Source organism: Hyperolius riggenbachi, chromosome 8, assembly GCF_040937935.1.
Source record: "Hyperolius riggenbachi isolate aHypRig1 chromosome 8, aHypRig1.pri, whole genome shotgun sequence".
In the NCBI taxonomy this organism is placed as follows: Eukaryota; Metazoa; Chordata; class Amphibia; order Anura; family Hyperoliidae; genus Hyperolius; species Hyperolius riggenbachi.
Genome location: NC_090653.1, coordinates 127,839,150 through 127,865,626, shown reverse-complemented (window position 1 = coordinate 127,865,626; position 26,477 = coordinate 127,839,150). Strand labels below are relative to the sequence as shown.

The 26,477-nt window shown below is 44.4% G+C and overlaps 1 protein-coding gene across 6 annotated transcripts in view; it reads left to right on the top strand.

Annotated features, from left to right (window-relative positions):
- IL1RAPL2 (interleukin 1 receptor accessory protein like 2) overlaps positions 1 to 26,477 on the top strand; it is a 1,439,628-nt gene that overhangs the window by 694,946 nt on the left and 718,205 nt on the right. For all 6 annotated transcript variants that reach the window (XM_068251064.1, XM_068251062.1, XM_068251061.1 and 3 more), the window contains one exon: positions 4,312 to 4,585. In XM_068251064.1, the coding sequence (XP_068107165.1) occupies positions 4,312 to 4,585 (274 nt within the window). The remainder of the gene's footprint in view (positions 1 to 4,311; positions 4,586 to 26,477) is intronic.

The following is a 26,477-nucleotide window of genomic DNA, read 5'->3' as shown; positions in this document are numbered from 1 at the left end:
TTCCTAATATTTTATGTACAATAAAGATAGTATTTCACAAATACTAAATACTCGTGGCTTCAAACCACTTTGTTTACCCTTCCAGTATTAAACTATCAGTAAAGCTAAACTCTCTTCCACTTTTGAAAAAAACTAAACTCCCAAATGACTGTTAAATGCAAAATTCTTCTCAATATTATTAATTCACTATCAAAACATTAGTCATTATTAGTACTCTAATCATAAACATGTACATAAATGGAGTAATAACCCTAAAGTGCAGGAATAAGAAAGACACATATATACACCCCAATATGATAATGGTAAACTGACACCAATGTGAGTACATCAAAAAAGAGCGCCTGTAAAAAAAGGCTGCGTGGTGTAAAAGAAACTTAATGATATATTCTATAACCATATTTTATTATTTCTTCTTGTGAAAAAAAAATCTGAAAATATTGGTTATAACACTGGAAACGATAATATACAGTAGGTATACTCGCAATAATTGTATAATATTGTCTATAACCTTATTTTATTGTTTTATTGTTTCTTCATGTAATAAATCTGAAAATATTGTTTATAACAATAAAAAAGGTTTATTCATAATAACTATAGTAAAACATTAGTAAATACTACCAATATTTTACTACAACTAAATCTAACCCTAGTCTCACACAGAACCCTCCCTCTACCTATTCCTACCCCTTAGACCCACCTGGGGGTGCCTAACCCTAGACCCCCCCCCCAGTGAAGCCTGACCCTAGACCCTCCCTGGTGGAGCCTGACCCTAGAACCCCCCCTAATAAAGCCTGACCCTAAGACCCCCCCCTGGTGGTGCCTAACCCTAAGACCCCCATATCATATAGTTTATCAAATTATTTTTTAAATTGATATATTTAGTTATTTAAGGAGTATTTGCCAGATATTGTTTGTTATCAAACTTTACTAAGCCTTAATACTCCCCTAGTAGTGCCTAACCCTAAAACTCCAGTTATTTGAGAAGTATTTGTATTTTCCAGGTAATATAGTTTTAGTTATTAACTGGTTCCGGACCGACAAAGTATAAATCTCCGTCCAACAGGTGGTGCTGCGGCCCTGACTGTACGTAGATTCAAGGTCCCGCTGAAAGACGCATCCCCAACGTTACCGTCGATACTGCAAATCTCGCCGCTCTGAACCTGCCGCAATCTGCTCACTCCGCAGAACTCTGTAAGCAGGTCAGGAACTGCTTTCATTGGCTCCAGACCGTGTGATTACGGAGAGCCAATCACATTGGCTCCCATTGATTGACAGTGTCAGGAGCCAATGAAATCGGCTCCTGACCGGCTGTCAGCACTCTGCCATTATAGAAATGGCAGAAAGAGGAGCCTGCGGTGATGGGGCAGTGTCGTGACCGGCAAAATCGGCGCATATGTGCATCGATTCCTCGGCAAACGGCGTTATACTGTGCCAGCAGTCTCTGGTCCTTAACCAGTTCACCCCCAAGGGTTTTTATCCTAACGGACCAGAGCAATTTTCAGTTGTCAGCGCTCCTCCCTTTTATTCCCTAATAACTTTATTACTACTTATCACAAGAAAATGATCTATACCTCGTTTTTTTCGCCACCAATTAGGCTTTCTGTGGATAGTACATTTTGCTAAGAATTTTTTTATTCTAAATGCATTTTAATGAGAAAAACAGAAAAAAAAAAGAAAAAAAATCATTATTTCTCAGTGTTCAGCCTTTATAGTTTTAAAATTAAACATTCTCCTGTGGATAAAACAAACACGTTTTATTTGCCCAGTGGTCCCGATAATTAAACCGTTTAGATTATGTCCCTACCACAATGTATGGCGACAGTATATTATTTTGAAATATAAGTGGTTATTTTTCTGTTTGTTCTGGCCATAATTACAAGCCCCTATGTAATAAATTAAAATTAATTTTCCCCCATAAAATATAGAATAAAAAAAGCTGAGTCCCTAAGGCAACTATTTTTTTTTTTTTAAGCTGATTTTTTTTTTTTACAAGTGTTTTTTTTGGGGGGGGAGGGTTGGAAGTGTAATTTTATTAATGATGTGTATATACTTGAAAATGTATGTATTTTGTAAGTGTAATATACTTTTTGGCCACAAGATGGCGCTGGTGAACACTCATAGGACGTGTTCACTTTTTTTTTTTTTTTTTACACACTTTATTAAACTGTTACATTTCCTGTTTATGTGAATGGACGTAGCCGCTGTTCGCGGTCACGTCCATTCACTCCAGGCACTGCGATTGGGTAGAGGACTGTTCAGTCCTCTTCCCCAATCGCCCAGCACGGGATCCCGACGGTAATGGCGGCGGTAGCGGCGGACACACGGCGGTAGCAGCGGCGGGAATGCGCGACGTATTAAAACGTCATGTTGCTGTTAATAGCGGTAAGCATGACGTTTTAATACGTTAGGATGGCGGTAAATGGTTAAGGGGGCAGAGACTGCTGGTACGGAAGTGGTCAAACTTTACGTAAATAGAAACAATAACTATGGTAAGTATGTTTGTAAACGTTATTATTCACCAGGCGCTCATTGTAAACGTTATTATTCACCAGGTGCCAACATTTTCCGTTTGGCGCCCATTAAATTATATTTAACAATGGCAATATTGACGATATTTAACAAGTCAAGTCAATGGCGGTGCCCTTTATGTCTCATACGCCCAAATTTCCTGCTTCCCACCAATGTGGTATAATTGTGCTTGAAAGGAGAGATTATCCTCGACAGACTTGTACAGAGTGCACTTAAAGTGGTATGAAAGTCAGCATTTTCTCTTTGTCCTAAAATATTTACAGCATAAAATCTGCTGTCATCAAAAGAAAAAAAAATGTAGCAGAACAGCATTCAAACTGTTAAACACAGTACTTTGTTCTTCAGTGGAAAGCTTCTGGAGGTGATAACATTATATTTTGTTTACATTCCTCTGTTGCTACAAATAGTATACAGCCAGCAGCGTGCTGAAATGGAACTGCACTGAGCTGAGAAGCAGAGGGAGCTGAGAAATGATCACTAGATATATTTTTATATATAAATACAGCAGCTAATAAAATGCAATGGCAGCTTAGCAGATAAACTGTAATTTGTAAACAGGCAATATTACTTGTGCAAAAAAGTAATATAAATAGTAAAAGTAGTGCATAGTATCCTTTAATCTTGCTTGCCGACCCTGCAGAATTTGGTGTGTTTGTTTTATGGGTGTCTAAGAGCTTTTCCAGTTTTCCCTGTCTCTGAAAGACCTTGAGGGAATGTTTGCTTGGACTTGATCTTGTTGTCCAAAGGAAAAGCAATTGTGGACTTACCTATCTCCTAAAAATGGTTTCAGTTATGCACAGACATGTATGTGTGGAATTGTCTTTGTGAGGAGAGCTCAGCTGCAGCTTTTGTTTGCAAACTACAATTTGGGTTATGGTATATTTTACAGAATTCCTGTCATTATATTAAGATATTTGATATTTAATAATAACAAATATATATATATATATATATATATATATATATATATATTTTTTTTTTTTTTTGGGAGTAGAATGTCTGCTATAAGCACAATTCCCAATGCAGTGAATGTAGGGAGAGAAGAATTGATGGATGCCATGGTGGCATAGTGGATATCACTCTCACCTTGCATCACTGGGTCCCCACTTCAAAGTTTGTGAAAAGGTGACATTTGCGCAATGAAAGTTCTCATCTTCACTTGTAGTTGTACAACTAACACAAAAATACCAGCAGAGCAGAAGCAACCATTTTTCTTCCATCACATATGGGCCTTTGTTACTACAACTTTAGGATAATAACTGAACTCAAAAAAAAAATTCTTCCTGCACAAAGCACAACCCTTTGTCTTGTTTCCCAAATCTGACTTCGCTTTATGTGGGAGAGAGTGGAAGGGCCTTACATGCTCACATTAATCTCAGTGTGACAATGCTTTCCGTTGATCGGTATGGAGAGCATGTTGGTCAATGATACCTCAGAGCTCACAAACATTCATCGTCCTTCATCCACTTAAACAGTTCCTCACTAATGAGTCAAGTGCACAGTCTATTAAATAAAGTTCAAGGTTCTTTCTAAAGCCAGTTTAATCAGATTAATTGTAATTGTTTTATTTCTGATTGCCAAGAACATCTGCTACTACACTGTATCTGTGAGATATACAGCCGCTATTTTAATTTGTTAATTAGCAGTATGAAATAAAATAGATGCTACCTCACTGCCAGCAATGAATATGAAATGTAAATGAAAGTTAGCATAAAACCGACATGATAGACGTACCACTGTTGTTACTAGTTTCCTAAAAATGTCTTTTCTTTTTCCTTCCAGCTGACGGCTGCATTGACTGGTCAGTGGACCTCAACACCTACATGTCACTGGCTGGGGATCCTGTCCGGGTGAAATGTGCTCTCTTTTATAGTTATATCAGGACTAATTACACCATGGCACAGAATGCAGGACTCAGGCTCATGTGGTATAAAACCAAAGGAGACTTGGAAGAACCTATTTTATTTTCAATGGCTAGAATGAGCAAAGATGATGACTCGCTGTGGATTCATTCAGCCGAGGTACAAGACAGTGGATTCTACACCTGTGTCCTAAGGTGGGTAATAATCCTCTTCCTGCTGCACAACTGGTATGTCGCCGATAGCGACAACAAAAGAGGAGCTAATTTTCCGAATTTGATGCAAATTATATGTAGCTTGAAACAAAATGTTCTTGGCAGCAATGGCCAAGATTGATTGGCCAAGTTCCAAGCTGCGTGACATTTGCAACAATTTTGCAACAAAGTCAAAAAATTGTAATCTCATTATCTCGAGTTGCTGATCTCACATTTTCTCCCCTTCCCTCATCTTCTTTAGGGCCTGCATTTTTTTTCTTTTGAATGCTTTATGAATAAATGTTATGTAGCAATCAATTTCCAGGGATAATCAAAAGTGTTATTTGTGCAAAGAAACCGCAGAACCCATCTGCGAGCCAAAGCACTCAATGAGTCATGTATATAGAAAAATAGAAAAACTTTTTATTATTTACATTAAAACTCCCTATGTTGGGATAAATGGATCAACATAAATATACAACTCAGCATTGAATATAAAAGAAAAAAATGTACAACGGTCTGTAAGCCCAATCAGCATGCCCTATGGTGGCCACCTGGATGTAATAGTATCCCCTTAAAGCGATAAAGGTCGCCTGCTAGCCTGTATAGGCGTAGAGTATATATAGGTATACACTTTCATGGATGGTGATGGAGTATGTCCATTGGTTCAAAAGTATGGTGGTAGATAGCACATTGCAAGAGATCAATCCCACTATTCAGTTGTCAGCTAGAATGCTTGTGGATGTCCAATCACAACATCCATATAGGTTTTCAGCAAGCAACAAAAGTTCCAGCTCTGTAACAAGTAATGAACTGTAAAGCCTGTAGATGTCCAATCGCAACATCCATGTAAATATTCGTAAGGCAAGATAAGTTCCAACTTCATGCAATAACTTTGTTTTATAGCTACCACTCCTGGAAAGATTCCATGCGTCACACATCCATGCACCGCTTCAGATTGTCCATCTGAGGTAGAAGAATGAGATGTAATAAAGGTCCGCAAGCATGGGGGAAACATCCAGGGATATGAGCTGCAAGCTGTAGTGGGTTCAATTGTCGACCGGTTTCGCCGGTAATCCGGCTCCTCAGGACCCCAGACCGTGTGATTGCTGAGTATAGCATCTCCGGCGCACCCCACGCCATAAAAGGCGTCTCACCCGGAAGCACGTCATCCGCAACCAAAGTGAGGCGCGGTCAGTGCGTTCCAGGCAGCTCGGGTCCGCCGGAAGCCAATCGGCTCGCGCATGCCCTCTGCGCCGCCAAGGGATCCGGCTGGACATGCGCAGACAGCTAGTGGGGAGGCCGGCCGACAGGCGTAATCAACGCCTATCGAACACGCCCCCCTTGTCTGCGCATAGATGGGATTAACCATATGCGCGCCGGAGCCCGCGGTGCACCCCCAACGCACAGCGCGACCAAGGATAAGAGGCTAGGGAAGGGTGTGGGGAGGAGTAGGGAAAGGGGGATAGGGGGATAAATGGGGAACTTAAAGCAAAGGTGCTATTGGGCGCAGCCCCCCTGTTTGTTGGGGGACCGCTGCTTCCTTCTTCGTCTTCTTCTCTTTTTCTCCCCTTCCTTTTCTCCCTCCTTCTTTTTCCCTCCCCGCCCCCTCCCCTTCCCCATTTTTCCCTTCCCCTCCTCTTCTTCTCTTCCCCCTGCCCTGGGAGAGCCTGGTATACCCAGTCCTTTATACCCTGTAACTACAGGGACACTGTTATCCCACAATACACATTTGTGTGCGGTGGTGAGATAACAATATAGAAACATCCATTTTTCGTGTATTCAATAAGATTAATCGCTGACGTGAATTCCCTATTTTTTCAGAGGGATCACATCCATCTACTGATCATTTGTTGATTGTTATTCATTTAATGTTTTGTTTTCATTTGTAGATTAATTTATGTGTCTTTTTGATTGATTTGTATTCATTTTCTAACTTTGTGCGGGGTTCCCCTTTAAAGCTCGGTGGTGGGGTTCCGTTGCGCGTTGTATCCTGTGGTGTGCCCGTTGCACACATGGCGACTTCCCTCCCAGTTCCCCATTTATCCCCCTATCCCCCTTTCCCTACTCCTCCCCACACCCTTCCCTAGCCTCTTATCCTTGGTCGCGCTGTGCGTTGGGGGTGCACCGCGGGCTCCGGCGCGCATATGGTTAATCCCATCTATGCGCAGACAAGGGGGGCGTGTTCGATAGGCGTTGATTACGCCTGTCGGCCGGCCTCCCCACTAGCTGTCTGCGCATGTCCAGCCGGATCCCTTGGCGGCGCAGAGGGCATGCGCGAGCCGATTGGCTTCCGGCGGACCCGAGCTGCCTGGAACGCACTGACCGCGCCTCACTTTGGTTGCGGATGACGTGCTTCCGGGTGAGACGCCTTTTATGGCGTGGGGTGCGCCGGAGATGCTATACTCAGCAATCACACGGTCTGGGGTCCTGAGGAGCCGGATTACCGGCGAAACCGGTCGACAATTGAACCCACTACAGCTTGCAGCTCATATCCCTGGATGTTTCCCCCATGCTTGCGGACCTTTATTACATCTCATTCTTCTACCTCAGATGGACAATCTGAAGCGGTGCATGGATGTGTGACGCATGGAATCTTTCCAGGAGTGGTAGCTATAAAACAAAGTTATTGCATGAAGTTGGAACTTATCTTGCCTTACGAATATTTACATGGATGTTGCGATTGGACATCTACAGGCTTTACAGTTCATTACTTGTTACAGAGCTGGAACTTTTGTTGCTTGCTGAAAACCTATATGGATGTTGTGATTGGACATCCACAAGCATTCTAGCTGACAACTGAATAGTGGGATTGATCTCTTGCAATGTGCTATCTACCACCATACTTTTGAACCAATGGACATACTCCATCACCATCCATGAAAGTGTATACCTATATATACTCTACGCCTATACAGGCTAGCAGGCGACCTTTATCGCTTTAAGGGGATACTATTACATCCAGGTGGCCACCATAGGGCATGCTGATTGGGCTTACAGACCGTTGTACATTTTTTTCTTTTATATTCAATGCTGAGTTGTATATTTATGTTGATCCATTTATCCCAACATAGGGAGTTTTAATGTAAATAATAAAAAGTTTTTCTATTTTTCTATATACATGACTCATTGAGTGCTTTGGCTCGCAGATGGGTTCTGCGGTTTCTTTGCACAAATACTACTTTTTAGCCAGACCACTCTGAGCCATGAATGATACTTATTATAAGATAATACCATAAGAAACGGTAGTGTGTTGGTTTGGGACGTGGTTTACAGTACTAATAATCAAAAGTGTGTCTGGACATAAGCCACACAGTTGGTAAGCTGGGGTGTTGCCTGGTGGTGAGGACCTGCATTACTAGCTTGGCAATTATTTTAAAGTGGATCTGAACTCAGAACTTCCTCTTTGCTCTAAAAGATAAGCAACAGCATAATGACCTTTTCATAAAAAAAATTTCTTTTGTTACAGCTGATACAAATCCTGCAATAAATCTACAGTGTGTTTACTTCCTGCTTTCATGGAAGCAGACATAGGGCTAACATCCTGTGTTTACAAATTAGATGCTCTGCTGGGCCAGCCAGCTAACTCAGCTGAGAGATCAAATTACACTTGTGATTAGTCACAGATGAGAGTTCAGGTCCACTTTAAAAGAACAACCGAGGTGACATGTGACATGATGAGATAAACGTGTATGTACAGTGCCAAGCACGCAAATAACTAGGCTGTGTTCCTGTTTTTCTTTCTCTGGCTGAAAGAGTGAAACACCAGGTGTGCAAGTGACCGACTGTTTCTGTCCAGGTCGGGAGTTGGGTTGTACTATAGCATAAACCTCACTGAGAAGTAATTGAAGCCATAAAACACTTTCCTATCAGTAGATGGCTTCTGTGAGCTGATAAGAGATACAAAGGGTCAAAAATTCATAGATTTGAGCTCTGACATACTTTGATGAAGCTGTCTTTGAGCAGAGACATTGAAACAGTAAAAATGTAAAAACTAGATCTAAATATAAAATAAAACTGTGGGATATCTAAAAAAGTCATTTTTAGGAGATTGAGGATAGATGCAATTGTTTTAATCATCAGTTTATTTTCAACTCAGATGTCCATTAAAAAGCTTGTGTCAGGCTTGGATTTACATCACAGGAGCCTATAGGCACAGATGTCCTGGCACCCTACAACCTACAACCCACCGCCGAACTGCACCGCAAGTGTGCTGGCTGCCCCAGCTGTCACTTCTCCCTTATTTGCCTTCCTCATCATAGGTAGCTACAGGTGCTGCTTAGTATTAGGTATCCAGAAATACCTTCACTAATAAGTAGCTAGAAGTGCCCCCAAGCATTAGATAGCTAGAGGTACCTCAGTATTAAGTAGCTAGAGGTGCCCCCAAGTATTAGGTAGATAGAGGTACTCACGACAGAAGGTAGTAGATCTTATCAGTGGAATGCCAAGAGCAGGGTGAGTAACTTCTCACCATTTATGCTCTGCTCAGGACTCTGCATAGGGAAGAAGAGAGGGCGGCACTCAGGAAAGGGAGTGAGCCCGGCCGCCTTTCCATTGTCAGGCGTCTGTAGGCACGTGCCTACAGTGCCATATGGTAAACCCGGCCCTGGCTTGTGTACACCATTGTTTGTATAACAACATTTTATTTGTGCTTGAATAGCATTTCGACTGCTATTTATGTTTAAATATGTAGAATGGAATCACACTTGGAACACTGCGCTCATATAGGGGACTACTCAATCCTCAAGGAATTTATGCTGTAAATCAATTTAAAATGTAATTCAAAAGTCCATGTACTAGCACCAAATAACCAATAGTGTGCTGCTGTATTCAATATACACAATATAGAATAAAATCACACTTGGAAGACTGCACTCATATAGAAGACTCCTCAATCCTCAAGGAAATTTTACTGTGAATCAGTTAATATTTCGTGCAAAAGTCCATGTACAAGCACCACATACACACTACAGAGTCTTATATCATGTAACAGGTGTGGAGCGCTGCTATTCAGTGTGTGTACCACTCATAGACATAAATAGAAGATAATAACTGCGCTTCTGTTTGTGCTTGTGTTTCTTGCAGTATATCAATGGGTAAAACAACACCCCCCATCAGGTGGGGACTCACCGGATGGTGCAGCCTTCATGGCCCGATGTCACGTTCAGGGTATTGGCCACCCCACAGCCTCTCTGGCACCCCCTGTCCGGTCCTTCAGGGACTCAAGTTCATCACCAGCTGTATATAATAAAAATGTAGATTCCTTATCCCGTAAAAGTCTACTTATGGCTATATTCGGTTTTTTAAAAGGTATGCATATACATGCAGAAATAATCAGCCAAGACATAAACAGTTCCAGTAATAAGTGTTCCCAACATGGGATAGTGACAACTCAATATGAGCGATTAGGGATCACTTAAAGCAAAGTAATGCACTTAGCTGGGGTGGGTAGAGCACCCAGGGACCACCTAACAGCCTGCCCAGTGTCCACAGATGTCACTCCCGCTATCAGTGCTAATACTACTCACTGGAAGGAATAAAAACAGCTCCTACGCAAATACTGCCGGTCGAGTCCGACCAGACTTTCGTGCTGACGTCACGTCGCGACTCCGCCCAACGTCTCATTGCTATGGCAACTCCTCGGACGCGACCGGTGGTATTCGTGTAGGAGCTGTTTTTATTCCTTCCAGTGAGCAGTATTAGCAATGATAGCGGGAGTGACATCTGTGGACAGCGGGCAGGCTGTTAGGTGGTGCCTGGGTGCTCTACCCACCCCAGCTAAGTGCATTACTTTGCTTTAAGTGATCCCTAATCGCTCATATTGAGTTATCACTATCCCATGTTCGGAACACTTATTACTGGAACTTTTTACGTTTTTGCTGATTATTTCTGCATGTATATGCATACCTTTTAAAAAAAACTAATAAAGCCATAAGTAGACTTTTACGCGATGAGGAGTCTCCATTTTTATTATACACAGCTGGTGATGAACTTGAGTCCCTGATGGACCGGACAGGAGGTGCCAGAGAGGCTGTGGGGTGGCCAATACCCCAAACACGATATCGGGTCCTGAAGGCCGCACTATCCAGTGAGTCCCCACCTGATGGGGGGGGGGGGGGTGTTGTTTTACCCGTTGATTGTTTTATACTGGAAGAAACACAAGCACAAACAGAAGCGCAGTTATTACGGTATCTTCTATTTATGTTTAAATGTGTTTTGTTTAATTTGGATAATGTTTAGTCACAGTTACTCATTGAGTTATAATGTAAATATCATAGAAAGATGAATGACAGCGCTCCTCTCATGTGGCTCAATTCAATACCTGCAAAAAATTAAAACATGCTCCACATATAGTGTTGGGCGAACAGTGTTCGCCACTGTTCGGGTTCTGCAGAACATCACCCTGTTCGGGTGATGTTCGAGTTCGGCCGAACACCTGACGGTGCTCGGCCAAACCGTTCGGCCACATGGCCGAACTAAGAGCGCATGGCCGAACGTTCCCCGAACGTTCGGCTAGCGCTGTGATTGGCCGAACGGGTCACGTGGTTCGGGCCCGAACGCGCTCTGATTGGCCGAACGGTCACGTGGTTCGGGTAAATAAATACCCGAACCACGTCATATCTCCGCCATTTGTCTGTGGGTTTAGCTTTGGGTAGGCAGGCAGGGTAGTTCGCTCTCCAGCCACGCTAGCCAGGGTCCCCCCCAGTCATTGTGTGTCGCTGCTGGGAACAGTAGTACACCGCTCGCTCAGCCACACTATACATAGCATTGTTTACTGCCACTGTGTACCTCGCTCAGCCACGCTATATATATAGCATTGTGTTTTCTGACACTCTGTGTACACGGCTTAGGCTAGCCTGACTAATATAGCATTGTGTGTACTGCCACTGTGCACCTCGCTCAGCCACGCTATATATAGCATTGTGTGTACTGCCACTGTGCACCTCGCTCAGCCACGCTATATATAGCATTGTGTGTACTGCCACTGTGCACCTCGCTCAGCCACGCTATATATAGCATTGTGTGTACTGCCACTGTGCACCTCGCTCAGCCACGCTATATATAGCATTGTGTGTACTGCCACTGTGCACCTCGCTCAGCCACGCTATATATATAGCATTGTGTTTTCTGACACTCTGTGTACACGGCTTAGGCTAGCCTGACTAATATAGCATTGTGTGTACTGCCACTGTGCACCTCGCTCAGCCACGCTATATATAGCATTGTGTGTACTGCCACTGTGCACCTCGCTCAGCCACGCTATATATAGCATTGTGTGTACTGCCACTGTGCACCTCGCTCAGCCACGCTATATATATAGCATTGTGTTTTCTGACACTCTGTGTACACGGCTTAGGCTAGCCTGACTAATATAGCATTGTGTGTACTGCCACTGTGCACCTCGCTCAGCCACGCTATATATAGCATTGTGTGTACTGCCACTGTGCACCTCGCTCAGCCACGCTATATATAGCATTGTGTGTACTGCCACTGTGCACCTCGCTCAGCCACGCTATATATATAGCATTGTGTTTTCTGACACTGTGCACCTCGCTCAGCCACGCTATATATAGCATTGTGTGTACTGCCACTGTGCACCTCGCTCAGCCACGCTATATATAGCATTGTGTGTACTGCCACTGTGCACCTCGCTCAGCCACGCTATATATAGCATTGTGTGTACTGCCACTGTGCACCTCGCTCAGCCACGCTATATATATAGCATTGTGTTTTCTGACACTCTGTGTACACGGCTTAGGCTAGCCTGACTAATATAGCATTGTGTGTACTGCCACTGTGCACCTCGCTCAGCCACGCTATATATAGCATTGTGTGTACTGCCACTGTGCACCTCGCTCAGCCACGCTATATATAGCATTGTGTGTACTGCCACTGTGCACCTCGCTCAGCCACGCTATATATAGCATTGTGTTTACTGCCACTCTGTGTACACCGCTCAGCCAGACTATATACCGTTGTTTACTGACACTCTGTGTACACCGCTCAGCCAGACTATATACCATTGTTTACTGACACTCTGGCCCATATGCAATTACATTTTTCACCCAAGTTTTCTCCTAGGAGATAATTTTTCATCTTTGATTTAAAATAACGTTCCAGCACTTTTCAACTAAAAAAGTACCAAAAAGTAAATGAAAAGGTTCTATCAAAATTATTTTGAGCGTTTTATGGCTTTCTAATGGCTTAAAATGCATTTTATTAACAAATTTAAAAATATCACCCAGGAGAAAACTCAGGTGAAAAAGTGAATTGCATATGGCCCTCTGTGTACACGGCTCAGCCTGACTATAAAGCATTGTGTGTACTGCCACTGTGCACCTCGCTCAGCCACGCTATATATATAGCATTGTGTTTTCTGACACTCTGTGTACACGGCTTAGCCTGACTAATATAGCATTGTGTGTACTGCCACTGTGCACCTCGCTCAGCCACGCTATATATAGCATTGTGTTACTGCCACTGTGCACCTCGCTCAGCCACGCTATATATAGCATTGTGTGTACTGCCACTGTGCACCTCGCTCAGCCACGCTATATATATAGCATTGTGTTTTCTGACACTCTGTGTACACGGCTTAGCCTGACTAATATAGCATTGTGTGTACTGCCACTGTGCACCTCGCTCAGCCACGCTATATATAGCATTGTGTTTTCTGACACTCTGTGTACACGGCTTAGCCTGACTAATATAGCATTGTGTGTACTGCCACTGTGCACCTCGCTCAGCCACGCTATATATAGCATTGTGTTTTCTGACACTCTGTGTACACGGCTTAGCCTGGCTCTATAGCATTGTGTGTACTGCCACTGTGCACCTCGCTCAGCCACACTATATATAGCATTGTGTTTACTGCCACTCTGTGTACACCGCTCAGCCAGACTATATACCGTTGTTTACTGACACTCTGTGTACACCGCTCAGCCAGACTATATACCATTGTTTACTGACACTCTGTGTACACGGCTCAGCCTGACTATAAAGCATTGTGTGTACTGCCACTGTGCACCTCGCTCAGCCACGCTATATATAGCATTGTGTTTAATGACACTCTGTGTACACGGCTTAGCCAGACTATATAGCATTGTGTGTACTGCCACTCTGTGTACACCGCTCAGCCAGACTATATAGCATTGTGTTTACTTCCACTCTGTGTCTGCTGGGCCTGGGAACAGTAGTACACCGCTCACCCGCCACTGTATAGCATTGTGCTCTGTGTCGCTGCTGGGAATAGTGGTACTGTATAGCATTTCTGTACTGCCACTGTACTGCTGCCAGTCAGCGTGTACTGTAAGGATAAGTGAAATGAGGAAGAAATCCGGTGAAAGAGGAAGGGGCAAGGGAAGAGGTGTTTCCCCTGACGGTTCACGTACAGGCCACAGGGGAGCACCCAAGAAAACCCACTCAATACCGCCCATGTTGTCCAGGACAACAACCCTCACAAATCCAAAAGAACAGGACCAGATAATTACTTGGATGACCTCTCAAGCGTCCAGCAGTGGGTTAAGCAGCACCAGCACATCACGCACGAGGTCCGAGTCCTCAGCCAGTTACAAGGAGCCAGTGGGCACAAAGCTGACACAACCGGCAGCGACACCACGCACACAACTGCCAGATAACCAGTCCTATGAATTACCTCAGGACACAATGGGGTATTCGCAGGAGCTATTCCCAGCCCAACAAACTTCCACCTATGAAAGGTCAATGGAGGAACAGCCAGAAATGTTGTGCCCGGATTCACAACCATTAACTGTGGGAAATGCACCGCGCACTGAAATACAAGGCGAGTCTGAGGAGGACTCGGAAACCCAATCCCAGAGCAAGTTGGGCAGGAGGGGTTGCAATTGCAGGAGGTCGGCCGACAAGATCTGGAAGACGACGTTGGAGTGAGCTGCGCAGAGGTTGTTCTGGGGAGCTCTACTCCACGGCGGCGGCCCCCCACAATGACATATGACGAGTTTGAGGAGATGGAAGAGGAGGGTATGGACAATGTGGATAGAGACCCAGATTTTATTTGTGAACGAGAACATCGCCGTCGTAGCAGCAGCACAGATGAGTCTGTTGAAGAACCCACTGCTGCACGAGTTCGCCTTGTGCCACAAGGTAGGCGGCGCGCAATTTCAGGCACCACAAGCGTGGAAGTTAGAGTGAGAGGCAAAAGAGGAGGAAACAGAAATCGCCAGCAAGGAGGCAGGTGCTCCAAAGTCTGGGCTTTCTTTGAAGACTGCACTGAGGATGTTACCATGGCGATTTGCAAGGTGTGCACGACTCGCCTGAGCAGGGGGAAAAGTATTAACAACCTCTCCACCACCAGCATGAGCCGCCACATGCTATCCAAACATCCCACTCTGTGGGCAAACGCGGCAGGACAGGGTACCAGCAACACTGCCTCCCTTGGGTTCACCAGACTCACCACCAGACCCGCCTCAGCAGCAGCAGTAGCCCAGCCATTGCGTGGTTCACAACATTCACAAACATCAGACGACGCTGACACTGTCACTTTCCGGAGTAGTGCTCTTGAGGTCTCCCAGTGTTCATCAAACACAACAACCAACAGCCCTTCCGTGTGCAGGGCTACGGTTCAGTTGTCTGTGTCGGAGATGTTTGAGCGCAAGAGGAAATTGCCAGCAAATGACCCCCGGGCCGTGGCAGTAACAGCCAGCATAGCCAAGCTTCTGGCCTGCGAAATGCTGCCATATCGAGTGGTGGAGACAAACAGCTTCAAGGGCATGATGTCAGTGGCCATCCCACGTTACGTGGTTCCCAGCCGCTACCACTTTGCGCGCTCTGCAGTGCCTGAGTTGCATGAGCACGTGGTCAGCAAAATAACCCGAAGCTTGAAGAATGCCGTTGCCTGCAAGGTTCACCTCACCACTGACACTTGGACGAGTGCGTTCGGACAGGGTCGATACATCTCCCTTACCGCGCACTGGGTGAACCTTGTGGAGCCTGGCAGCGATTCCTCACCTGCTACGGCGCGGGTGTTGCCCACGCCGCAAACAGCTGCACCGCCGTCCCTCCCACTGGATAACAACAGCAGCACCTACCTCTCTGACTCCTTCTCCTCCAACGCATCTCAAAGCTGTACCTCATCCGGAAACGCTAACCCAGCAGCAGTAGGATCGTGGAAGCAGTGCAGCACAGCTGTTGGCATGCGTCAGCAAGCGTTGCTGAAGCTGATCTGCCTTGGGGATAAGCAGCACACAGGGGAGGAAATTTGGAAGGGAATAAAGGAACAGACGGATTTGTGGCTGGCACCGCTGGACTTGAAACCGGGCATGGTTGTGTGTGATAATGGGAGTAATCTCATTCGCGCTTTAAGGTTGGCTAAGCTGACACACATCCCTTGCCTGGCGCACGTGATGAACCTAGTAGTTCAGCGGTTCCTGAGGACATACCCAGGCGTGGCCGATCTTCTGTTGAAGGTGTGTCGAGTGGCCAAACATTGTAGAAATTCCAGTACTGCTTCGGGGGCACTCGCCAAGATGCAGGAGCGCTTCAATCTCCCCCACCATCGCTTGCTGTGTGATGTCCCTACGCGCTGGAATTCTACACTGCACATGCTAGCACGCTTTTGTGAGCAGAAGAGTGCAGTGGTCCAGTACATGACGGCGCAGTACCGAGGCGCATCTGGCCAGCTGCCAAGCTTCTGTGGATCCGATTGGGCCAACATGTTGGACCTCTGCCAAGTCTTTCAAAATTTTGAGCAATCCACGTTGCTTGTGAGCAGTGACAACTCTTCAGTCAGCATTACCATACCACTGCTGTGTTTACTGAAGAGGTCAATGTTGAAAATCAAGGAAACAGCTGTCATGATGCAACTGGGGGAATCTGAAGGAGAAAACGATCAGCGTGATGGTACCAACATCAGGCCATCCGCCTCAGGGAACGCTGGCCCCAGCAGCTATGACGAAGAAGAGGAGGAGGAACAGCTGGAGTTGGAGCAGGAATTTCATGCCACCACTGACGAGGGCCAGAGCGGTGCACGTTGGACTTCCACAATTCAGCGCGAATGGTCAGCAGAAGCAGACCAGGAGGAAGGTGACGACTATGATGCATCACAACAACTATCACAACGCTCACAAGAGGATGATGAGGATTCTGGTAGGACTCTTGCACACATGGCTCAATTCATGCTAGACTGCATTGAACGCGACCCACGCATTGTGCGCATTCTGGACAACACCAATTACTGGGTTTATACCCTTCTGGATCCACGGTACAAACACAATGTTCCAAAACTGCTTGAAGAAAGAGTCAGACAGGTCAAAATGGAAGAATACCAGCAGGCCCTTGTGGAGACTTTAGAGAGGAGATTGACATCCTCCCCCTCCTCTAGCCAGTTGTACGCCGACAGACTGACTTCCGCAAACCCAGGAGGACCAGGAGGGCAGCAAACAACGCAAGCCGCAGCTAGTGCCCAAAAGGGAACGGTATCGGCAGTGTCCTTGGAGTGGGAAAATTTTCTGACACCCATACAGCAGCAGCCCACTGAACAGGAAGCGTGCAGATCCACCTCCAACACCGATCGCCTGGAGAAGATGGTCAAGGACTACATGTCAGATGACGTAGCTGTGTCGAACAATCCATCTGCACCCTTCAACTATTGGGTATCGAAGCTAGACACCTGGCACGAACTGGCAATGTACGCAATAGAGGTGCTGGCTTGCCCGGCAGCCAGCGTTATGTCGGAACGCTGTTTCAGTGCTGCCGGAGGCATCGTCACAGATCGGCGTATCCGCCTCTCCACAGAAAATGCAGACCGTCTGACTCAAATTAAAATGAATCAATCCTGGATTGGAAACGACTACGCAACACTCCAGGACCCCAACCAAGTAACATGACCAATGAACATCTGGGATGGTGTAGCGTTACCGGTCCCTGTTTATTGAACCTCTCATCTGTATTACATTTATGACTGCATGGCGGCAAAAAGCATTGCTGCTATATCCGCACGCTTTTTGTCCTCATGCAAGGCCTGGGTTGTTGTGTCTCACAAAGCGTGGCCTTCTCCTCCTGCGCCTGCTCCTGTTCCATCACGTGTGCTGCTGCTGCTGCTGGGTTAGCGTTGCTGGTCCCTGTTTATTGAACGTCTTATCTTTATTACATTTATGACTGCATGGCGGTACCTCATGCAAGGCCTGGGTTGTTGTGTCTCACAAAGCGTGGCCTTCTCCTCCTGCGCCTCCTCCTGTTCCATCACGTCTGCTGCTGCTGGGTTAGCGTTGCCGCGTGGTCCCTGTTTATTGAACCACTTATCTTTATTAAATTTATGACTGCATGGCGGTACAAAGCATGCTATCCGCACGCTTCTTGTCCTCATGCAAGGCCTGGGTTGTTGTGTCTCACAAAGCGTGGCCTTCTCCTCCTGCGCATCCTCCTGTTCCATCACGTCTGCTGCTGCTGGGTTAGCGTTGCCGCGTGGTCCCTGTTTATTGAACCACTTATCTTTATTACATTTATGACTGCATGGCGGTACCTCATGCAAGGCCTGGGTTGTTGTGTCTCACAAAGCGTGGCCTTCTCCTCCTGCGCCTGCTCCTGTTCCATCACGTGTGCTGCTGCTGGGTTAGCGTTGCCAGTCCCTGTTTATGGAACCTCTTATCTTTATTACATTTATGACTGCATGGCGGTACAAAGCATGCTATCCGCACGCTTCTTGTCCTCATGCAAGGCCTGGGTTGTTGTGTCTCACAAAGCGTGGCCTTCTCCTCCTGCGCCTCCTCCTGTTCCATCACGTCTGCTGCTGCTGGGTTAGCGTTGCCGCGTGGTCCCTGTTTATTGAACCACTTATCTTTATTAAATTTATGACTGCATGGCGGTACAAAGCATGCTATCCGCACGCTTCTTGTCCTCATGCAAGGCCTGGGTTGTTGTGTTTCACAAAGCGTGGCCTTCTCCTCCTGCGCCACCCTCCTCCTGTTCCATCACGTGTGCTGCTGCTGGGTTAGCGTTACCGGTCCTTTTTCCTGGAACCTCTTATATGTATTACATTTATGACTGCATGCCGACAAAAAGCATGTTACCTGTGCAAAGAAAACAGACATTTCCCGCATTTAAAAGACAGTTTTCCCTTTGAAACTTTAAAATCGATTTTCTCAAAAACTATAACCTCTTTTTGCTAAAAAAAATTTTCCTCTTGTACCCACTCCCAAGGTGCACATACCCTGTAAATTTGGGGTATGTAGCATGTAAGGAGGCTTTACAAAGCACAAAAGTTCGGGTCCCCATTGACTTCCATTATGTTCGGAGTTCGGGTCGAACACCCGAACATCGCGGCCATGTTCGGCCTGTTCGGCCCGAACCCGAACATCTAGATGTTCGCCCAACACTATCCACATAGTGCATTACTGTATATATACATAAAATCTCGTTTCTCCCAGTGACAATGAGTGCAGCACACGTGATCAATCATTGCTAAAACCACAAATCCAACTTCCCAGTATATTAGCCGCTCACCGGACAAAATCCACCTCACATCCAGGTGGGTCTAGCGTTTTTTGTGATCAACCAATGACTAGGCTCTCAAGCTCTTTCTTTCCAGATGATAAAAGCTTTTAATCCAGATTCATATATAAAACACAAACAGATAAAAATTCCTCATAGCGTAACTTGTTAAAAGCAAAATTAGCAGCCTGCGCTATACAGCGCACTTACTCAATCCTAGTGAGTGTCGCGCTTATCGGGCTGATTGACCCAGCGGCTATCCCTCATGTGGCGTCGGCGTCCCGCTCCTCCACCGTGGTATATCCGCTAGTTTTAGATCCCGGCCGGCAAGTGTTTCCGCACCTCGTGACGTCAGTCGCACCTGACTCCGCCCTACGCGTTTCGTCCAATGGACTCATCAGGAGCTGACGTCACTGGTGCGGCCGACGTCTTTTATGCATCTAAGTCCCCCCTCTCCCTTGATGGAACGCATTTGCGTCATATTGAGGCGTAATTCAAATGTCGCTTCCTATTTTGTTTTTTCCTTCCCTCAACTTTATTAGGAGGATTCCCCCCACTGACTTTTCTTCTTTTTGTCGCCATCTAGTGACTTATTTGCTAACTGCACTTGCTTTCTTGTTTAGTTGGCTGGAAAATTAAAAGATTTGTTCCCTCTTAAGCATACCTAAAACCTAAATAGCCCACTATGCTCATGGTGATCTATTGCACATTTGCTGCACCTCCTGACCCCTTGTAACTGGTGTATTAGATATATTACATCTACCCCCTCAAATCCCCCAACTTACTCTTAAATATCGTTGTGATAAGCTCAATTGATTTAAATAGCGTTATGATAGACTCAATTAATTTAAATTAATTTAAACCGCTGGGTCAATCTCCCTTTTTGGACATATTGTATTTACATGCACAATTTATATATGCCCCTAATGCCTCTGTTTACATGCCCCCACTATACATAAGTGGTTGCCACAGAGGGAGAGTCATGTACCACCCTTATAGAACTTTTGTAACTTACTCTGTACCCCTTTGAACTCCACGCTTCCCACAACCTCTAAGTCTATGTGGTGCTGGGTTCCCTTTGGTGTACATAGGGCAACAGGACTCTCGGCAATATAACCTTTATCCTTGTGTCTGTACCCCCAGTATGTTCATTAAATATCGTTGCTGATGAAACAGTTAAGATCAAATTCTACATTTAGGCCTCCTGGTACCAGTGTTTTTAATTGGTATATCCATCGGCCCTCCGCTTGGGAGATATCCCTCACTAGACTAGAGCCTCTCCACTTTTTAGTATGTGCCTCTATCCCCATAAACCTCAAATCAGTGGGATCGCAATTGTGGAACATTCTGAAATGGTTGGAAACATTATGGGAGATTAATCCTTTCCTTATGTTGGCTACATGTTCCCCCATTCTTTTATGCAATTTTCTTGTAGTTCGTCCTATGTATTCCAAATTACATGGACACCATAGGATATAGATGACTCCCTTCGTATTGCATGTGATACATTGTTTAATTGGGTGTTCTCTGCCCGTATTCCTAGATGTAATGGAGGCTCCTCTTTGGGGTTTCGCTTTAGAGCACCCCCGACAGCCCCGACATGGGAAGAAGCCTCTTTGCCCCAACAAGTCTGTCTCCCTTGTACGGGGGGGATCAATAAAGCTTGAAACCAGCTGAGATTTGAGATTGGGGGCTTTTTTATATATAAAACCTGGTCGATTTGGTATGACCCCATTTAGGGTGCCATCTAGTTGCAGGATGTTCCAGTGTTTTCTAAACAGACGCTCCACATCCTTATGTTGGGCATTATAGTCCAACAGGATGTCGTACTCTCTATTTCTCCTTTGATTAACACTGTCATCCCCCACACGATTTTCCAAAAGGGTCCTCCTATCTATGGTGGCTATTTGATTAACCTGACATTCCAGGTCCGTGTGCTCGTAGCCTTTTTCAATGAATCTGTTTACCAATATCTGGCTTTGCTGCTTAAAATCTGCAATATCAGTGCAGTTTCGTCTTATACGCAGCAGTTGGCCCTTGGGAATGTTGTCCAACCACCTTCTGTGGTGGCAACTCCCTTTCGGTATGTACCCATTTTTATCTGTGGGCTTGAAGTATGTTTTTGTACTCAATCCTCCGTCTTGTTTCCTAATAACCAAATCCAGAAATTCCACCTTTTCAGTAGCTACATTAAACGAGATCTTTACAGGGGTCCAATGGTTGTTTATTACTGCACAGAACTCATCCAATTGTTTGATTGACCCCTTCCAGACAAAAAACAAGTCGTCGATAAATCTATTCCAACTTGCTATGTTCTGTGCCCCTGGTAACGATAGGATCTCCTCCTCCCATTTATTCATGTATATATTTGCTACTGATGGGGCAAACTTGGCCCCCATCGCAAATCCTGTGGTTTGTAGATAGTAGGTGTGGTCATACCAAAAATAGTTATGATGTAATGAATAGTCTAATAGCTGTAATATGAATTTGATTTGTTCACTTTTCAGTTCCGCTTGGTGTACCAATGCTTCTTCTACTGCTTTCATTCCTTGTTCATGAGGGATGATGGTGTACAGGGATGTAACATCCCCTGTCACTAAAACATCTCCCTCATTAATACGTATTTTTTGTAGTTTTTGTAGCAAATGTTTTGTATCCTTCAATAAATGAGGCAGGGTTTTTACTATACTTTGCAAGAACCAGTCTATATATTCCCCCACTCTTTGAGTTAGGGAGCCCACTCCACTGACAATGGGTCTTTCCGGGGGGTTTTCCACATTTTTGTGAACCTTTGGATTAAAATATATAACAGGTGTGCGGGGGTAAGTGGGCAGTAAATATTTCAATTCATTAGTGGAGATAATAGTATCTTTTTCCCCTTGTATCAATATCCTTTTCAGTATTTCCTTATATTCCACCGTGGGATTTTTTGTTAATTTTTTATAAGTGTACTCGTCACTCAATATTCTATTCATTTCTCCATTATATTGCTTTGAATTCATTATAACTAACCCACCCCCCTTATCAGCAGGTTTCAAAATCAGATCTTTATTTTCTGCTAATTCCATAATTTGCTGGTTAATTTTACTCCCATTTTTTTGTGCTTTAATCTCCAATGTATCCAAATCCTTAAGGATAGCCTTCTTAAACGTTTCAGTAGTACTTTCTTTAGTGTGGCCTAATTGATTAAATAGGGACTTATTCTTCAGCCCTGTGTGAACAAACTCTTGGGGACCCGGGTTCACCCTTGTATTAGGACCCCCTCTGTTCAAAAAATATTTTTTCTGGTTTAGTCGTCTAATGTACTTGTTAACGTCCAAATAGACACCAAATTTGTTTAATTTCTTATGAGGGGGGGGGCGTAATTGAGGCCTTTATCCAGTAATTTGAGTGGTGGGTTTGTTAAAGGGATCCCACTAATGTGAAAGATCCCCTCTCCCTTCACTTGCGCCTTTTTCTGTTTCTCTCTTCGGCCTCCCCTAGTTCCTCTCCTGTTCTTTTCTCTCCCCCTTCCCATTCCTCGTTTTGATATATGTGGGATTGTTCCCACCTGTTCCTCTGGTCCATCCCTAAAAAACGGTCATTGTAATCGGCCAATTCCTCATATCTATTTTCTGTAGGTATGTTTCCATATCTATATTCATTGTATCTATTACATCCCTCCCCCTCTCTATGCTTAAATTGTAATGTTGTTGTCCATACCTCGGGCGATTTTGAGGGTATCGGGGAGAGATTGGTGGATTGGGGACCCTAATTGGTTTTTGTCGAGGAGGGGGTGGTGATGATACACCTCCCCATGCTCCTTTGGGAGAATATCCTTGTTGTTGATGGTTTCTTAACTCCTGTATTGAGTTTTCTCTCTGTTCTGCTATTTGTTCACTACTGGGTGCCCCATTATTTACTATATTAGATGGATTGGCTGGTACGACTGGTTCTTGCTGGCCTTGTGGGTGTTGTTCTTTGGGTTGTTTATAGGTCTCCCACTTGTAGGCTTTATGTTGTTTGTATTCCGCACAATCATTACAAAACCTCCTTTGTCGAATGTCAATGATTTCTTTCTCGTTTTTCACTAATTTTTTTGTCAAATCCTCCAAAAAAAAAAAAAAAAAAAAAAAAACATTTGTGAAAAACGAGAAAGAAATCATTGACATTCGACAAAGGAGGTTTTGTAATGATTGTGCGGAATACAAACAACATAAAGCCTACAAGTGGGAGACCTATAAACAACCCAAAGAACAACACCCACAAGGCCAGCAAGAACCAGTCGCACCAGCCAATCCATCTAATATAGTAAATAATGGGGCACTCAGTAGTGAACAAATAGCAGAACAGAGAGAAAACTCAATACAGGAGTTAAGAAACCATCAACAACAAGGATATTCTCCCAAAGGAGCATGGGGAGGTGTATCATCACCACCCCCTCCTCGACAAAAACCAATTAGGGTCCCCAATCCACCAATCTCTCCCCGATACCCTCAAAATCGCCCGAGGTATGGACAACAACATTACAATTTAAGGCATAGAGAGGGGGAGGGATCTAATAGATACAATGGATATAGATATGGAAACATACCTACAGAAAATAGATATGAGGAATTGGCCGATTACAATGACCGTTTTTTAGGGATGGACCAGAGGAACAGGTGGGAACAATCCCACATATATCAAAACGAGGAATGGGAAGGGGGAGAGAAAAGAACAGGAGAGGAACTAGGGGAGGCCGAAGAGAGAAACAGAAAAAGGCGCAAGTGAAGGGAGAGGGGATCTTTAACATTAGTGGGATCCCTTTAACAAAGCCACAACTCAAATTACTGGATAAAGGCCTCAATTACGCCCCCCCTAAGAAATTAAACAAATTTGTTGTCTATTTGGACGTTAACAAGTACATTAGACGACTAAACCAGAAAAAATATTTTTTGAACAGAGGGGGTCCTAATACAAGGGTGAACCCGGGTCCCCAAGAGTTTGTTCACACAGGGCTGAAGAATAAGTCCCTATTTAATCAATTAGGCCACACTAAAGAAAGTACTACTGAAACGCTTAAGAAGGCTATCCTTAAGGATTTGGATACATTGGAGATTAAAGCACAAAAAAATGGGAGTAAAATTAACCAGCAAATTATGGAATTAGCAGAAAATAAAGATCTGATTTTGAAACCTGCTGATAAGGGGGGTGGGTTAGTTATAATGAATTCAAAGCAATATAATGGAGAAATGAATAGAATATTGAGTGACGAGTACACTTATAAGAAATTAACAAAAAATCCCACGGTGGAATATAAGGAAATACTGAAAAGGATATTGATACAAGGGGAAAAAGATACTATTATCTCCACTAATGAATTGAAATATTTACTGCCCACTTACCCCCGCACACCCGTTATATATTTTAATCCAAAGGTTCACAAAAATGTGGAAAAACCCCCGGGAAGACCCATTGTCAGTGGAGTGGGCTCCCTAACTCAAAGAGTGGGGGAATATATAGACTGGTTCTTGCAAAGTATAGTAAAAACCCTGCCTCATTTATTGAAGGATACAAAACATTTGCTACAAAAACTACAAAAAATACGTATTAATGAGGGAGATGTTTTAGTGACAGGGGATGTTACATCCCTGTACACCATCATCCCTCATGAACAAGGCATGAAAGCAGTAGAAGAAGCATTGGTACACCAAGCGGAACTGAAAAGTGAACAAATCAAATTCATATTACAGCTATTAGACTATTCATTACATCATAACTATTTTTGGTATGACCACACCTACTATCTACAAACCACAGGATGTGCGATGGGGGCCAAGTTTGCCCCATCAGTAGCAAATATATACATGAATAAATGGGAGGAGGAGATCCTATCGTTACCAGGGGCACAGAACATAGCAAGTTGGAATAGATTTATCGACGACTTGTTTTTTGTCTGGAAGGGGTCAATCAAACAATTGGATGAGTTCTGTGCAGTAATAAACAACCATTGGACCCCTGTAAAGATCTCGTTTAATGTAGCTACTGAACAGGTGGAATTTCTGGATTTGGTTATTAGGAAACAAGACGGAGGATTGAGTACAAAAACATACTTCAAGCCCACAGATAAAAATGGGTACATATCGAAAGGGAGTTGCCACCACAGAAGGTGGTTGGACAACATTCCCAAGGGCCAACTGCTGCGTATAAGACGAAACTGCACTGATATTGCAGATTTTAAGCAGCAAAGCCAGATATTGGTAAACAGATTCATTGAAAAAGGCTACGAGCACACGGACCTGGAATGTCAGGTTAATCAAATAGCCACCATAGATAGGAGGACCCTTTTGGAAAATCGTGTGGGGGATGACAGTGTTAATCAAAGGAGAAATAGAGAGTACGACATCCTGTTGGACTATAATGCCCAACATAAGGATGTGGAGCGTCTGTTTAGAAAACACTGGAACATCCTGCAACTAGATGGCACCCTAAATGGGGTCATACCAAATCGACCAGGTTTTATATATAAAAAAGCCCCCAATCTCAAATCTCAGCTGGTTTCAAGCTTTATTGATCCCCCCCGTACAAGGGAGACAGACTTGTTGGGGCAAAGAGGCTTCTTCCCATGTCGGGGCTGTCGGGGGTGCTCTGAGGCGAAACCCCAAAGAGGAGCCTCCATTACATCTAGGAATACGGGCAGAGAACACCCAATTAAACAATGTATTACATGCAATACGAAGGGAGTCATCTATATCCTATGGTGTCCATGTAATTTGGAATACATAGGACGAACTACAAGAAAATTGCATAAAAGAATGGGGGAACATGTAGCCAACATAAGGAAAGGATTAATCTCCCATAATGTTTCCAACCATTTCAGAATGTTCCACAATTGCGATCCCACTGATTTGAGGTTTATGGGGATAGAGGCACATACTAAAAAGTGGAGAGGCTCTAGTCTAGTGAGGGATATCTCCCAAGCGGAGGGCCGATGGATATACCAATTAAAAACACTGGTACCAGGAGGCCTAAATGTAGAATTTGATCTTAACTGTTTCATCAGCAACGATATTTAATGAACATACTGGGGGTACAGACACAAGGATAAAGGTTATATTGCCGAGAGTCCTGTTGCCCTATGTACACCAAAGGGAACCCAGCACCACATAGACTTAGAGGTTGTGGGAAGCGTGGAGTTCAAAGGGGTACAGAGTAAGTTACAAAAGTTCTATAAGGGTGGTACATGACTCTCCCTCTGTGGCAACCACTTATGTATAGTGGGGGCATGTAAACAGAGGCATTAGGGGCATATATAAATTGTGCATGTAAATACAATATGTCCAAAAAGGGAGATTGACCCAGCGGTTTAAATTAATTTAAATTAATTGAGTCTATCATAACGCTATTTAAATCAATTGAGCTTATCACAACGATATTTAAGAGTAAGTTGGGGGGTTTGAGGGGGTAG